The 15,833-nt window shown below is 54.2% G+C and overlaps 1 protein-coding gene across 3 annotated transcripts in view; it reads right to left on the bottom strand.

Moving 5' to 3' along the window:
* Positions 1 to 239: 239 nt before the first annotated feature.
* LOC121584325 (E3 ubiquitin-protein ligase KCMF1) overlaps positions 240 to 15,833 on the bottom strand; it is a 33,430-nt gene continuing 17,836 nt past the window's right edge. For all 3 annotated transcript variants that reach the window (XM_041900139.2, XM_041900140.2, XM_041900141.2), the window contains exons 6-8: positions 3,106 to 3,194; positions 2,154 to 2,389; positions 240 to 1,911 (exon numbers count right to left, since the gene is read on the bottom strand). In XM_041900139.2, coding sequence (XP_041756073.1) covers positions 1,617 to 1,911; positions 2,154 to 2,389; positions 3,106 to 3,194 — 620 coding nt within the window. In that variant the 3' untranslated portion in view covers positions 240 to 1,616. The remainder of the gene's footprint in view (positions 1,912 to 2,153; positions 2,390 to 3,105; positions 3,195 to 15,833) is intronic.

Below are 15,833 nucleotides of genomic sequence, written 5' to 3'. Positions count from 1 at the left end.
CTGGACACGTCTTTCTACAGAATAGATCCGACGGTTCCCTGCTGGACACGTCTTTTCTACAGAATAGATAAGCTAGCTACAGGGTCATCAGCTGCTTGGGGAACACCACTTGTCAACGTTTCTCTCTCTATTCCAGTAGGCCTCCATCTCCCGGTGGTGAACGTGACGTCGCATTTAGGAGTCTCTAGCCACGCACACACACACACACACACACACACACACACACACACACACAGCTGTTGGTGTAGTTCATTTTACATCCAAAACTATTTTATTGTCCCCCAAGTTGAACAGTTTACCCTGTCTTTTAGCCTTTTCCAAATGCCCCAAAAAAAACATGTCATCATACATTGCATTTGTTAAGGTAGCATTGGAAGCATACAAAGGTCTTCTCACGCAGAGAAACCAACCAATGGAGAGAGAGAGAGAGAGCATACAGGATTCTCTCCAGTCACACTGTGGTGGATCAACATCTTTGCAATGGAGAGGAATACCGTCAGTCAGGGAAAAACTATGTAAACTGGCAGGAGAGAACGGCATCAGGTCTTCAAAGTCATAAAGAAGTGCTGCGCTGTCTGCTACTCCCCCCATATAATCAGTCATTGTGATCGAAAAGGAAAAACTGATTCTATAACACGCCTTCCACCGGTCTTGTATGTGAATCTTCTATCGCCTCATATGTAGCGTTATGCATACTGTATAAAGCTTCACTGGATATGCAATTCAAAAAGGATCCACAGTTCAGTTGGCATAAAAAGCAAGGTCACATGGCCCCATTAAGTGATGTCATACGGGGTAGGGGGGGAGGAATTAAAACCATCCAATCAACAGTCTTGAGGAGAGAATCATTTGTGTAGAATTGAACGCCCCCTATATTGATAGAGCAGGTTAGGAAGATACCCATAGACCGAACATATATGCCATCCTACAGGATCACAGACAAGTTTAATCTCTATGATGGTACCCAACTCCCCATTTAGATAGCAGTTTAATATGGAACAGTGACTGGAGTCGAGAAAAGGGGGGCACATTGTGTGGTGAAGAATCTGGACGTACCAACGTTTGGTTGTGGCAAACCATCCAATCAGGTTTTATTATTTATCCAGAAACACAGCGGCATAGAGGAGTCTGAGAAGACCTCAGTTGCATCCTCCTCACATCCTCTCTCCATCTCTAAACCCATTGGAGGATGTGCCGAGGGGAGGGACCTCTGGCCTTCTTATCCAATGGGTTTTGAGGAGACCAGGAGAGAGGAGTATGCAACTGAGATCATCCGTCTGTCCTCCTCCTCCTGTGTGTCTGAGGACTCCTTTCTGAAAATAAATTATCAATCCACTACCTACGTTCACCTGCTGGGGGCAAGCTGTCAAACACGGCTTCATGTGGAGTTGATTATCGGCTTTCTTTCATAAACATTTATTATATTGTTCAATTGCTCTTGCTCACGACACTCGCTCTCTCACGTTCATATTCTCTCCTCCGGGTCCTGTCAAGTACACAACGTAATAGAACGAGGGGGGGTGACAGATGAGATGACAATCACCCACTCCGAAACATAAAACATGAACCAAAGCCGAAGAGACCTAAAGTATTTTCTTCTCCGTTGGGTGGTTTGGTCAAAGTGGCGGTAAAGCCAGGGGCTGCTGCGCATTCTTCTGTTCTCGGAGGTTGAGGTTTTCCAGCGCCACGTCTAAGGTCATGACCTCCACGCAGCCCATGTCTCCAAAGGCAGCGAAGGCGTCCGAGCCTCGCGTCACGGCGTCGTGGCAGTCATGGAGATCGTCGTCTTCGCTGTTGTCGGAATTGGCTATCAGGGTGGAGAGGAGGAGCTCCGTGACGAAGAGAGAGCGGTCCGCCCACTGGCCCTCTCTCAGCTGGAGCTCCGCCTCCGACAACCTCTCCTCGCTCAGTCTGGAGGAGAAAGGGGGAGGGGGAGGGGGAGGGGGGAGTGAGGGAGGGGAGAGTGAGGGAGGGAGGGGAGAGTGAGGGAGGGGAGGGGAGAGTGAGGGAGGGGAGGGGAGAGTGAGGGAGAAAGGGGAGAGTAGCAGACAGACAGAAGCCTAAGAACAAGTCTCTCGCTCAAGAGATTTGATCTCAATGAGAACAACCAGAATAAATGAAGGTTAAATGAAGTGTAGCAGACAGCTGCCAACCTGTTGAGAAGGAACTGGGAGTTGCTGTTCTGTGTGTGTGTGTTGGACACGTGCTGCACCGGGTTGGGACTAGGGTTGTTGAAGGAGTTGGAGCCAGGGTTGGCGTTGTGATGCCCAGGGTTGGGGTTGGCGTTCAGCCCTGCGTGGGTGGAGGTGCGGCTGCCGCGTTGCGAGGTGCTCCGGGACGTCTCCAACTGCTGTCTGGCAGCCTGGGTCTGCTGCCGATCCAGCTGGAGCTGCATCCAGAGGAAGAGGAAGAACACAGAGGAGGAGGAAGAACACAGAGGAGGAGGAAGAACACAGAGGAGGAGAAAGAACACAGAGGAGGAGGAGGAAGAACACAGAGGAGGAGGAGGAAGAACACAGAGGAGGAGGAGGAAGAACACAGAGGAGGAGGAGGAAGAACACAGAGGAGGAGGAGGAAGAACACAGAGGAGGAGGAGGAAGAACACAGAGGAGGAGGAGGAAGAACACAGAGGAGGAGGAGGAACACAGAGGAGGAGAAAGAACACAGAGGAGGAGAAAGAACACAGAGGAGGAGAAAGAACACAGAGGAGGAGGAAGAACACAGAGGAGGAGGAGGAAGAACACAGAGGAGGAGGAGGAAGAACACAGAGGAGGAGGAGGAAGAACACAGAGGAGGAGGAGGAAGAACACAGAGGAGGAGGAGGAAGAACACAGAGGAGGAGGAGGAAGAACACAGAGGAGGAGGAGGAACACAGAGGAGGAGGAAGAACAGAGGAGGAGGAAGAACACAGACGAGGAGGAGGATGAAGATGACGAAGGAGGAGAGGAAGGAGAGGAAGAAGTCGTAGAAGACAATGATGAAGGGTTGAGCGCTTCACTCAAGGGCATAATGGCATCTTAGATTCTAGGCTACTGGGATTCTTCGTCGGAGCTGGGATTCGAACTGTCGACCCTCTGGTTGCTGACCCTCCTCTGGACTACCTACCTGGAGCTGCTGTAGCCGGGAGGCTGAAGGACCCGAACTCAGCTGGCCGCCCGCCGACCTACGCACCCCTGACAACTGGGACAGCAGCTCTGCGAGGCGGGGGCGAAGAGGGAGGGAGGGAGGAGGAGGGTTAAATAAAATCATATTATTCAACCCTAACCAGCCCTGAGAGAGTGAAATATGGTGTTTCCAACAGGAGTCAAATACTTTGGTCTGGCTTAAGTCTGACTTGTCTGTCCGGGCCGGTGCCAGCCGTTAAAACACAGCATTGAACCAACTGGATTAAAATCAGGATTAGGATAACTTTTAAGGAATGTGTCATTGCAACACCGACACACAAACACTGTCTTTACTGTCTGGACTGGTCTATAAGGGCCTTGGGTGGGTGGGTGGGTGGGTGTGTTACTGTCTAGACGGGTCTATAAGGGCCTTGGGTGGGTGGGTGGGTGTGTTACTGTCTGGACTGGTCTATAAGGGCCTTGGGTGGGTGGGTGGGTGTGTTACTGTCTAGACGGGTCTATAAGGGCCTTGGGTGGGTGGGTGGGTGTGTTACTGTCTAGACAGGTCTATAAGGGCCTTGGGTGGGTGGGTGGGTGTGTTACTGTCTAGACGGGTCTATAAGGGCCTTGGGTGGGTGGGTGGGTGTGTTACTGTCTAGACGGGTCTATAAGGGCCTTGGGTGGGTGGGTGGGTGGGTGTGTTACTGTCTAGACTGGTCTATAAGGGCCTTGGGTGGGTGGGTGGGTGTGTTACTGTCTAGACTGGTCTATAAGGGCCTTGGGTGGGTGGGTGGGTGGGTGTGTTACTGTCTAGACTGGTCTATAAGGGCCTTGGGTGGGTGGGTGTGTTACTGTCTAGACTGGTCTATAAGGGCCTTGGGTGGGTGGGTGGGTGTGTTACTGTCTAGACTGGTCTATAAGGGCCTTGGGTGGGTGGGTGGGTGTGTTACTGTCTAGACTGGTCTATAAGGGCCTTGGGTGGGTGGGTTGGTGTGTTACTGTCTAGACTGGTCTATAAGGGCCTTGGGTGGGTGGGTGGGTGGGTTACTGTCTGGACTGGTCTATAAGGGCCTTGGGTGGGTGGGTGTGTTACTGTCTAGACTGGTCTATAAGGGCCTTGGGTTGGTGGGTGTGTGTGTTACTGTCTAGACTGGTCTATAAGGGCCTTGGATGGGTGGGTGGGTGTGTTACTGTCTAGACTGGTCTATAAGGGCCTTGGGTGGGTGGGTGGGTGTGTTACTGTCTAGACGGGTCTATAAGGGCCTTGGATGGGTGGGTGGGTGTGTTACTGTCTAGACGGGTCTATAAGGGCCTTGGGGTGGGTGGGTGGGTGGGTGTGTGTACTGTCTAGACTGGTCTATAAGGGCCTTGGGTGGGTGGGTGGGTGTGTTACTGTCTAGACTGGTCTATAAGGGCCTTGGGTGGGTGGGTGGGTGTGTTACTGTCTAGACGGGTCTATAAGGGCCTTGGGTGGGTGGGTGGGTGTGTTACTGTCTAGACTGGTCTATAAGGGCCTTGGGTGGGTGGGTGGGTGTGTTACTGTCTAGACTGGTCTATAAGGGCCTTGGGTGGGTGGGTGGGTGGGTGTGTTACTGTCTAGACTGGTCTATAAGGGCCTTGGGTGGGTGGGTGGGTGTGTTACTGTCTAGACTGGTCTATAAGGGCCTTGGGTGGGTGGGTGGGTGTGTTACTGTCTAGACGGGTCTATAAGGGCCTTGGGTGGGTGGGTGTGTTACTGTCTAGACGGGTCTATAAGGGCCTTGGGTGGGTGGGTGGGTGGGTGTGTTACTGTCTAGACTGGTCTATAAGGGCCTTGGGTGGGTGGGTGGGTGTGTTACTGTCTGGACTGGTCTATAAGGGCCTTGGGTGGGTGGGTGGGTGTGTTACTGTCTAGACTGGTCTATAAGGGCCTTGGGTGGGTGGGTGGGTGGGTGTGTTACTGTCTAGACTGGTCTATAAGGGCCTTGGGTGGGTGGGTGTGTTACTGTCTAGACTGGTCTATAAGGGCCTTGGGTGGGTGGGTGGGTGTGTTACTGTCTAGACTGGTCTATAAGGGCCTTGGGTGGGTGGGTGGGTGTGTTACTGTCTAGACTGGTCTATAAGGGCCTTGGGTGGGTGGGTTGGTGTGTTACTGTCTAGACTGGTCTATAAGGGCCTTGGGTGGGTGGGTGGTTGGGTTACTGTCTGGACTGGTCTATAAGGGCCTTGGGTGGGTGGGTGTGTTACTGTCTAGACTGGTCTATAAGGGCCTTGGGTTGGTGGGTGTGTGTGTTACTGTCTAGACTGGTCTATAAGGGCCTTGGGTGGGTGGGTGGGTGTGTTACTGTCTAGACTGGTCTATAAGGGCCTTGGGTGGGTGGGTGGGTGTGTTACTGTCTAGACTGGTCTATAAGGGCCTTGGGTGGGTGGGTGGGTGTGTTACTGTCTAGACGGGTCTATAAGGGCCTTGGGTGGGTGGGTGGGTGGGTGGGTGTGTTACTGTCTAGACTGGTCTATAAGGGCCTTGGGTGGGTGGGTGGGTGTGTTACTGTCTAGACTGGTCTATAAGGGCCTTGGGTGGGTGGGTGGGTGTGTTACTGTCTAGACTGGTCTATAAGGGCCTTGGGTGGGTGGGTGGGTGTGTTACTGTCTAGACGGGTCTATAAGGGCCTTGGGTGGGTGGGTGGGTGTGTTACTGTCTAGACTGGTCTATAAGGGCCTTGGGTGGGTGTGTTACTGTCTAGACTGGTCTATAAGGGCCTTGGGTGGGTGGGTGGGTGTGTTACTGTCTAGACTGGTCTATAAGGGCCTTGGGTGGGTGGGTGGGTGTGTTACTGTCTAGACGGGTCTATAAGGGCCTTGGGTGGGTGGGTGGGTGTGTTACTGTCTAGACTGGTCTATAAGGGCCTTGGGTGGGTGGGTGGGTGTGTTACTGTCTAGACTGGTCTATAAGGGCCTTGGGTGGGTGGGTGGGTGGGTGTGTTACTGTCTAGACTGGTCTATAAGGGCCTTGGGTGGGTGGGTGGGTGTGTTACTGTCTAGACTGGTCTATAAGGGCCTTGGGTGGGTGGGTGGGTGTGTTACTGTCTAGACGGGTCTATAAGGGCCTTGGGTGGGTGGGTGGGTGTGTTACTGTCTAGACGGGTCTATAAGGGCCTTGGGTGGGTGGGTGGGTGTGTTACTGTCTAGACTGGTCTATAAGGGCCTTGGGTGGGTGGGTGGGTGTGTTACTGTCTAGACTGGTCTATAAGGGCCTTGGGTGGGTGGGTGGGTGGGTGGGTGTGTTACTGTCTAGACGGGTCTATAAGGGCCTTGGGTGGGTGGGTGGGTGTGTTACTGTCTAGACTGGTCTATAAGGGCCTTGGGTGGGTGGGTGGGTGGGTGGGTGTGTTACTGTCTAGACTGGTCTATAAGGGCCTTGGGTGGGTGGGTGGGTGTGTTACTGTCTAGACTGGTCTATAAGGGCCTTGGTTGGGTGGGTGGGTGTGTTACTGTCTAGACTGGTCTATAAGGGCCTTGGGTGGGTGGGTGGGTGGGTGGGTGTGTTACTGTCTAGACTGGTCTATCAGGGCCTTGGGTGGGTGGGTGGGTGTGTTACTGTCTAGACTGGTCTATAAGGGCCTTGGGTGGGTGGGTGGGTGTGTTACTGTCTAGACGGGTCTATAAGGGCCTTGGGTGGGTGGGTGGGTGTGTTACTGTCTAGACTGGTCTATAAGGGCCTTGGGTGGGTGGGTGGGTGTGTTACTGTCTAGACGGGTCTATAAGGGCCTTGGGTGGGTGGGTGGGTGTGTTACTGTCTAGACTGGTCTATAAGGGCCTTGGGTGGGTGGGTGGGTGTGTTACTGTCTGGACTGGTCTATAAGGGCCTTGGGTGGGTGGGTGGGTGTGTTACTGTCTAGACTGGTCTATAAGGGCCTTGGGTGGGTGGGTGGGTGGGTGTGTTACTGTCTAGACTGGTCTATAAGGGCCTTGGGTGGGTGGGTGTGTTACTGTCTAGACTGGTCTATAAGGGCCTTGGGTGGGTGGGTGGGTGTGTTACTGTCTAGACTGGTCTATAAGGGCCTTGGGTGGGTGGGTGGGTGTGTTACTGTCTAGACTGGTCTATAAGGGCCTTGGGTGGGTGGGTTGGTGTGTTACTGTCTAGACTGGTCTATAAGGGCCTTGGGTGGGTGGGTGGTTGGGTTACTGTCTGGACTGGTCTATAAGGGCCTTGGGTGGGTGGGTGTGTTACTGTCTAGACTGGTCTATAAGGGCCTTGGGTTGGTGGGTGTGTGTGTTACTGTCTAGACTGGTCTATAAGGGCCTTGGGTGGGTGGGTGGGTGTGTTACTGTCTAGACTGGTCTATAAGGGCCTTGGGTGGGTGGGTGGGTGTGTTACTGTCTAGACGGGTCTATAAGGGCCTTGGGTGGGTGGGTGGGTGTGTTACTGTCTAGACGGGTCTATAAGGGCCTTGGGTGGGTGGGTGGGTGGGTGTGTTACTGTCTAGACTGGTCTATAAGGGCCTTGGGTGGGTGGGTGGGTGTGTTACTGTCTAGACTGGTCTATAAGGGCCTTGGGTGGGTGGGTGGGTGTGTTACTGTCTAGACTGGTCTATAAGGGCCTTGGGTGGGTGGGTGGGTGTGTTACTGTCTAGACTGGTCTATAAGGGCCTTGGGTGGGTGGGTGGGTGGGTGTGTTACTGTCTAGACTGGTCTATAAGGGCCTTGGGTGGGTGGGTGGGTGTGTTACTGTCTAGACTGGTCTATAAGGGCCTTGGGTGGGTGGGTGGGTGTGTTACTGTCTAGACTGGTCTATAAGGGCCTTGGGTGGGTGGGTGGGTGTGTTACTGTCTAGACGGGTCTATAAGGGCCTTGGGTGGGTGGGTGGGTGTGTTACTGTCTAGACGGGTCTATAAGGGCCTTGGGTGGGTGGGTGGGTGTGTTACTGTCTAGACTGGTCTATAAGGGCCTTGGGTGGGTGGGTGGGTGTGTCACTGTCTAGACTGGTCTATAAGGGCCTTGGGTGGGTGGGTGGGTGGGTGGGTGTGTTACTGTCTAGACGGGTCTATAAGGGCCTTGGGTGGGTGGGTGGGTGTGTTACTGTCTAGACTGGTCTATAAGGGCCTTGGGTGGGTGGGTGGGTGGGTGGGTGTGTTACTGTCTAGACTGGTCTATAAGGGCCTTGGGTGGGTGGGTGGGTGTGTTACTGTCTAGACTGGTCTATAAGGGGCCTTGGTTGGGTGGGTGGGTGTGTTACTGTCTAGACTGGTCTATAAGGGCCTTGGGTGGGTGGGTGGGTGGGTGGGTGTGTTACTGTCTAGACTGGTCTATCAGGGCCTTGGGTGGGTGGGTGGGTGTGTTACTGTCTAGACTGGTCTATAAGGGCCTTGGGTGGGTGGGTGGGTGTGTTACTGTCTAGACGGGTCTATAAGGGCCTTGGGTGGGTGGGTGGGTGTGTTACTGTCTAGACGGGTCTATAAGGGCCTTGGGTGGGTGGGTGGGTGTGTTACTGTCTAGACTGGTCTATAAGGGCCTTGGGTGGGTGGGTGGGTGTGTTACTGTCTAGACTGGTCTATAAGGGCCTTGGGTGGGTGGGTGGGTGGGTGGGTGTGTTACTGTCTAGACGGGTCTATAAGGGCCTTGGGTGGGTGGGTGGGTGTGTTACTGTCTAGACTGGTCTATAAGGGCCTTGGGTGGGTGGGTGGGTGGGTGGGTGTGTTACTGTCTAGACTGGTCTATAAGGGCCTTGGGTGGGTGGGTGGGTGGGTGTGTTACTGTCTAGACTGGTCTATAAGGGCCTTGGTTGGGTGGGTGGGTGTGTTACTGTCTAGACTGGTCTATAAGGGCCTTGGGTGGGTGGGTGGGTGGGTGGGTGGGTGTGTTACTGTCTAGACTGGTCTATCAGGGCCTTGGGTGGGTGGGTGGGTGTGTTACTGTCTAGACTGGTCTATAAGGGCCTTGGGTGGGTGGGTGGGTGTGTTACTGTCTAGACGGGTCTATAAGGGCCTTGGGTGGGTGGGTGGGTGTGTTACTGTCTAGACTGGTCTATAAGGGCCTTGGGTGGGTGGGTGGGTGTGTTACTGTCTAGACGGGTCTATAAGGGCCTTGGGTGGGTGGGTGGGTGTGTTACTGTCTAGACTGGTCTATAAGGGCCTTGGGTGGGTGGGTGGGTGTGTTACTGTCTGGACTGGTCTATAAGGGCCTTGGGTGGGTGGGTGGGTGTGTTACTGTCTAGACTGGTCTATAAGGGCCTTGGGTGGGTGGGTGGGTGGGTGTGTTACTGTCTAGACTGGTCTATAAGGGCCTTGGGTGGGTGGGTGTGTTACTGTCTAGACTGGTCTATAAGGGCCTTGGGTGGGTGGGTGGGTGTGTTACTGTCTAGACTGGTCTATAAGGGCCTTGGGTGGGTGGGTGGGTGTGTTACTGTCTAGACTGGTCTATAAGGGCCTTGGGTGGGTGGGTTGGTGTGTTACTGTCTAGACTGGTCTATAAGGGCCTTGGGTGGGTGGGTGGTTGGGTTACTGTCTGGACTGGTCTATAAGGGCCTTGGGTGGGTGGGTGTGTTACTGTCTAGACTGGTCTATAAGGGCCTTGGGTTGGTGGGTGTGTGTGTTACTGTCTAGACTGGTCTATAAGGGCCTTGGGTGGGTGGGTGGGTGTGTTACTGTCTAGACTGGTCTATAAGGGCCTTGGGTGGGTGGGTGGGTGTGTTACTGTCTAGACGGGTCTATAAGGGCCTTGGGTGGGTGGGTGGGTGTGTTACTGTCTAGACGGGTCTATAAGGGCCTTGGGTGGGTGGGTGGGTGGGTGTGTTACTGTCTAGACTGGTCTATAAGGGGCCTTGGGTGGGTGGGTGGGTGTGTTACTGTCTAGACTGGTCTATAAGGGCCTTGGGTGGGTGGGTGGGTGGGTGTGTTACTGTCTAGACTGGTCTATAAGGGCCTTGGGTGGGTGGGTGGGTGGGTGTGTTACTGTCTAGACTGGTCTATAAGGGCCTTGGGTGGGTGGGTGGGTGTGTTACTGTCTAGACTGGTCTATAAGGGCCTTGGGTGGGTGGGTGGGTGTGTTACTGTCTAGACTGGTCTATAAGGGCCTTGGGTGGGTGGGTGGGTGTGTTACTGTCTAGACGGGTCTATAAGGGCCTTGGGTGGGTGGGTGGGTGTGTTACTGTCTAGACGGGTCTATAAGGGCCTTGGGTGGGTGGGTGGGTGTGTTACTGTCTAGACTGGTCTATAAGGGCCTTGGGTGGGTGGGTGGGTGTGTTACTGTCTAGACTGGTCTATAAGGGCCTTGGGTGGGTGGGTGGGTGGGTGGGTGTGTTACTGTCTAGACGGGTCTATAAGGGCCTTGGGTGGGTGGGTGGGTGTGTTACTGTCTAGACTGGTCTATAAGGGCCTTGGGTGGGTGGGTGGGTGGGTGGGTGTGTTACTGTCTAGACTGGTCTATAAGGGCCTTGGGTGGGTGGGTGGGTGTGTTACTGTCTAGACTGGTCTATAAGGGCCTTGGTTGGGTGGGTGGGTGTGTTACTGTCTAGACTGGTCTATAAGGGCCTTGGGTGGGTGGGTGGGTGGGTGGGTGTGTTACTGTCTAGACTGGTCTATCAGGGCCTTGGGTGGGTGGGTGGGTGTGTTACTGTCTAGACTGGTCTATAAGGGCCTTGGGTGGGTGGGTGGGTGTGTTACTGTCTAGACGGGTCTATAAGGGCCTTGGGTGGGTGGGTGGGTGGGTGTGTTACTGTCTAGACTGGTCTATAAGGGCCTTGGGTGGGTGGGTGGGTGGGTGTGTTACTGTCTAGACGGGTCTATAAGGGCCTTGGGTGGGTGGGTGGGTGTGTTACTGTCTAGACTGGTCTATAAGGGCCTTGGGTGGGTGGGTGGGTGTGTTACTGTCTAGACTGGTCTATAAGGGCCTTGGGTGGGTGGGTGGGTGGGTGTGTTACTGTCTAGACTGGTCTATCAGGGCCTTGGGTGGGTGGGTGGGTGTGTTACTGTCTGGACTGGTCTATAAGGGCCTTGGGTGGGTGGGTGGGTGTGTTACTGTCTAGACTGGTCTATAAGGGCCTTGGTTGGGTGGGTGGGTGTGTTACTGTCTAGACTGGTCTATAAGGGCCTTGGGTGGGTGGGTGGGTGGGTGGGTGGGTGTGTTACTGTCTAGACTGGTCTATCAGGGCCTTGGGTGGGTGGGTGGGTGTGTTACTGTCTAGACTGGTCTATAAGGGCCTTGGGTGGGTGGGTGGGTGTGTTACTGTCTAGACGGGTCTATAAGGGCCTTGGGTGGGTGGGTGGGTGTGTTACTGTCTAGACTGGTCTATAAGGGCCTTGGGTGGGTGGGTGGGTGTGTTACTGTCTAGACGGGTCTATAAGGGCCTTGGGTGGGTGGGTGGGTGTGTTACTGTCTAGACTGGTCTATAAGGGCCTTGGGTGGGTGGGTGGGTGTGTTACTGTCTAGACTGGTCTATAAGGGCCTTGGGTGGGTGGGTGGGTGGGTGTGTTACTGTCTAGACTGGTCTATCAGGGCCTTGGGTGGGTGGGTGGGTGTGTTACTGTCTGGACTGGTCTATAAGGGCCTTGGGTGGGTGGGTGGGTGTGTTACTGTCTAGACTGGTCTATAAGGGCCTTGAGTGGGTGGGTGGGTGGGTGTGTTACTGTCTAGACTGGTCTATAAGGGCCTTGGGTGGGTGGGTGGGTGTGTTACTGTCTAGACTGGTCTATAAGGGCCTTGGGTGGGTGGGTGGGTGTGTTACTGTCTAGACTGGTCTATAAGGGCCTTGGGTGGGTGGGTGGGTGTGTTACTGTCTAGACTGGTCTATAAGGGCCTTGGGTGGGTGGTTGGGTGTGTTACTGTCTAGACGGGTCTATAAGGGCCTTGGGTGGGTGGGTGGGTGTGTTACTGTCTAGACTGGTCTATAAGGGCCTTGGGTGGGTGGGTGGGTGTGTTACTGTCTAGACGGGTCTATAAGGGCCTTGGGTGGGTGGGTGGGTGGGTGTGTTACTGTCTAGACGGGTCTATAAGGGCCTTGGGTGGGTGGGTGGGTGTGTTACTGTCTAGACTGGTCTATCAGGGCCTTGGGTGGGTGGGTGGGTGTGTTACTGTCTAGACTGGTCTATAAGGGCCTTGGGTGGGTGGGTGGGTGGGTGTGTTACTGTCTAGACTGGTCTATAAGGGCCTTGGGTGGGTGGGTGGGTGTGTTACTGTCTAGACTGGTCTATAAGGGCCTTGGGTGGGTGGGTGGGTGTGTTACTGTCTAGACTGGTCTATAAGGGCCTTGGGTGGGTGGGTGGGTGTGTTACTGTCTAGACTGGTCTATAAGGGCCTTGGGTGGGTGGGTGGGTGTGTTACTGTCTAGACGGGTCTATAAGGGCCTTGGGTGGGTGGGTGGGTGTGTTACTGTCTAGACTGGTCTATAAGGGCCTTGGGTGGGTGGGTGGGTGTGTTACTGTCTAGACGGGTCTATAAGGGCCTTGGGTGGGTGGGTGGGTGGGTGTGTTACTGTCTAGACGGGTCTATAAGGGCCTTGGGTGGGTGGGTGTGTTACTGTCTAGACTGGTCTATAAGGGCCTTGGGTGGGTGGGTGGGTGTGTTACTGTCTAGACGGGTCTATAAGGGCCTTGGGTGGGTGGGTGGGTGTGTTACTGTCTAGACTGGTCTATAAGGGCCTTGGTTGGGTGGGTGGGTGTGTTACTGTCTAGACGGTTCTATAAGGGCCTTGGGTGGGTGGGTGGGTGTGTTACTGTCTAGACTGGTCTATAAGGGCCTTGGTTGGGTGGGTGGGTGTGTTACTGTCTAGACTGGTCTATAAGGGCCTTGGGTGGGTGGGTGGGTGGGTGGGTGTGTTACTGTCTAGACTGGTCTATCAGGGCCTTGGGTGGGTGGGTGGGTGTGTTACTGTCTAGACTGGTCTATAAGGGCCTTGGGTGGGTGGGTGGGTGTGTTACTGTCTAGACGGGTCTATAAGGGGCCTTGGGTGGGTGGGTGGGTGTGTTACTGTCTAGACTGGTCTATAAGGGCCTTGGGTGGGTGGGTGGGTGGGTGTGTTACTGTCTAGACTGGTCTATAAGGGCCTTGGGTGGGTGGGTGGGTGTGTTACTGTCTAGACTGGTCTATAAGGGCCTTGGGTGGGTGGGTGGGTGTGTTACTGTCTAGACTGGTCTATAAGGGCCTTGGGTGGGTGGGTGGGTGGGTGTGTTACTGTCTAGACTGGTCTATCAGGGCCTTGGGTGGGTGGGTGGGTGTGTTACTGTCTGGACTGGTCTATAAGGGCCTTGGGTGGGTGGGTGGGTGTGTTACTGTCTAGACTGGTCTATAAGGGCCTTGGTTGGGTGGGTGGGTGTGTTACTGTCTAGACTGGTCTATAAGGGCCTTGGGTGGGTGGGTGGGTGGGTGGGTGGGTGTGTTACTGTCTAGACTGGTCTATCAGGGCCTTGGGTGGGTGGGTGGGTGTGTTACTGTCTAGACTGGTCTATAAGGGCCTTGGGTGGGTGGGTGGGTGTGTTACTGTCTAGACGGGTCTATAAGGGCCTTGGGTGGGTGGGTGGGTGTGTTACTGTCTAGACTGGTCTATAAGGGCCTTGGGTGGGTGGGTGGGTGTGTTACTGTCTAGACGGGTCTATAAGGGCCTTGGGTGGGTGGGTGGGTGTGTTACTGTCTAGACTGGTCTATAAGGGCCTTGGGTGGGTGGGTGGGTGTGTTACTGTCTAGACTGGTCTATAAGGGCCTTGGGTGGGTGGGTGGGTGGGTGTGTTACTGTCTAGACTGGTCTATCAGGGCCTTGGGTGGGTGGGTGGGTGTGTTACTGTCTGGACTGGTCTATAAGGGCCTTGGGTGGGTGGGTGGGTGTGTTACTGTCTAGACTGGTCTATAAGGGCCTTGAGTGGGTGGGTGGGTGGGTGTGTTACTGTCTAGACTGGTCTATAAGGGCCTTGGGTGGGTGGGTGGGTGTGTTACTGTCTAGACTGGTCTATAAGGGCCTTGGGTGGGTGGGTGGGTGTGTTACTGTCTAGACTGGTCTATAAGGGCCTTGGGTGGGTGGGTGGGTGTGTTACTGTCTAGACTGGTCTATAAGGGCCTTGGGTGGGTGGTTGGGTGTGTTACTGTCTAGACGGGTCTATAAGGGCCTTGGGTGGGTGGGTGGGTGTGTTACTGTCTAGACTGGTCTATAAGGGCCTTGGGTGGGTGGGTGGGTGTGTTACTGTCTAGACGGGTCTATAAGGGCCTTGGGTGGGTGGGTGGGTGGGTGTGTTACTGTCTAGACGGGTCTATAAGGGCCTTGGGTGGGTGGGTGGGTGTGTTACTGTCTAGACTGGTCTATCAGGGCCTTGGGTGGGTGGGTGGGTGTGTTACTGTCTAGACTGGTCTATAAGGGCCTTGGGTGGGTGGGTGGGTGGGTGTGTTACTGTCTAGACTGGTCTATAAGGGCCTTGGGTGGGTGGGTGGGTGTGTTACTGTCTAGACTGGTCTATAAGGGCCTTGGGTGGGTGGGTGGGTGTGTTACTGTCTAGACTGGTCTATAAGGGCCTTGGGTGGGTGGGTGGGTGTGTTACTGTCTAGACTGGTCTATAAGGGCCTTGGGTGGGTGGGTGGGTGTGTTACTGTCTAGACTGGTCTATAAGGGCCTTGGGTGGGTGGGTGGGTGTGTTACTGTCTAGACTGGTCTATAAGGGCCTTGGGTGGGTGGGTGGGTGTGTTACTGTCTAGACGGGTCTATAAGGGCCTTGGGTGGGTGGGTGGGTGGGTGTGTTACTGTCTAGACTGGTCTATAAGGGCCTTGGGTGGGTGGGTGTGTTACTGTCTAGACTGGTCTATAAGGGCCTTGGGTGGGTGGGTGGGTGTGTTACTGTCTAGACGGGTCTATAAGGGCCTTGGGTGGGTGGGTGGGTGTGTTACTGTCTAGACTGGTCTATAAGGGCCTTGGTTGGGTGGGTGGGTGTGTTACTGTCTAGACGGTTCTATAAGGGCCTTGGGTGGGTGGGTGGGTGTGTTACTGTCTAGACTGGTCTATAAGGGCCTTGGTTGGGTGGGTGGGTGTGTTACTGTCTAGACGGTTCTATAAGGGCCTTGGGTGGGTGGGTGGGTGGGTGGGTGTGTACTAATGGTGTGTGTTGCACAATGCATATTATTGTTGAAGAATCTGTGTGTTTTCGTGTGGGCAAGCCATTATGTTGGCCACCATGGCTATGCCCCCATAGGATGACAATGCCCCCATCCACAGGGCACGTGTGGTCACTGAATGGTTTGATGATCATGAAAACGATGTAAACCATATGCCATGGCCGTCTCAGTCACCAGATCTCAACCCAATCGAACACTTCTGGGAGATTCTGGGGTTGGCGACTGAGACAGTGTTTTTCCACCAGCATCAACAAAACACCTAATGATGGAATTTCTTGTGGAAGAAAATAAGAGTTCCACACTTGTAGAATCTATGCCAAGGTGCATTGAAGCTGTTCCGGCTCGTGGTGGCCCAACGCCCTGTTAAGACACTTTATGTTGGGGTTTCCTTTATTTTGGCAGTTACACACAAACCCCCTTGTTTTTGTCTGTGTAATGAACAGCTGAATAATGACTGGACGGCCAGGCATTCGGGCGGTTGAGTCCATTTTCTACTGTAAAATGGGACTCTACAAGGTGATGAAACTTCCTTACTCCTTGCTGAAACAAGCAAGGTGTTTTAGCAAACGAGTCTTTGGTTGCCTAGGCATTGTGTAATGGTGTAAATTGTGTAATGGAATTATATAGTCAACCTAAAATATTGTCATATAATTATAAATACAG

Source organism: Coregonus clupeaformis, chromosome 16 (genome assembly GCF_020615455.1).
Source record: "Coregonus clupeaformis isolate EN_2021a chromosome 16, ASM2061545v1, whole genome shotgun sequence".
NCBI lineage: Eukaryota > Metazoa > Chordata > Actinopteri > Salmoniformes > Salmonidae > Coregonus > Coregonus clupeaformis.
The sequence above is the reverse complement of the archived record's forward strand: the minus strand, read 5'-3'. Positions and strand labels throughout refer to the sequence as shown.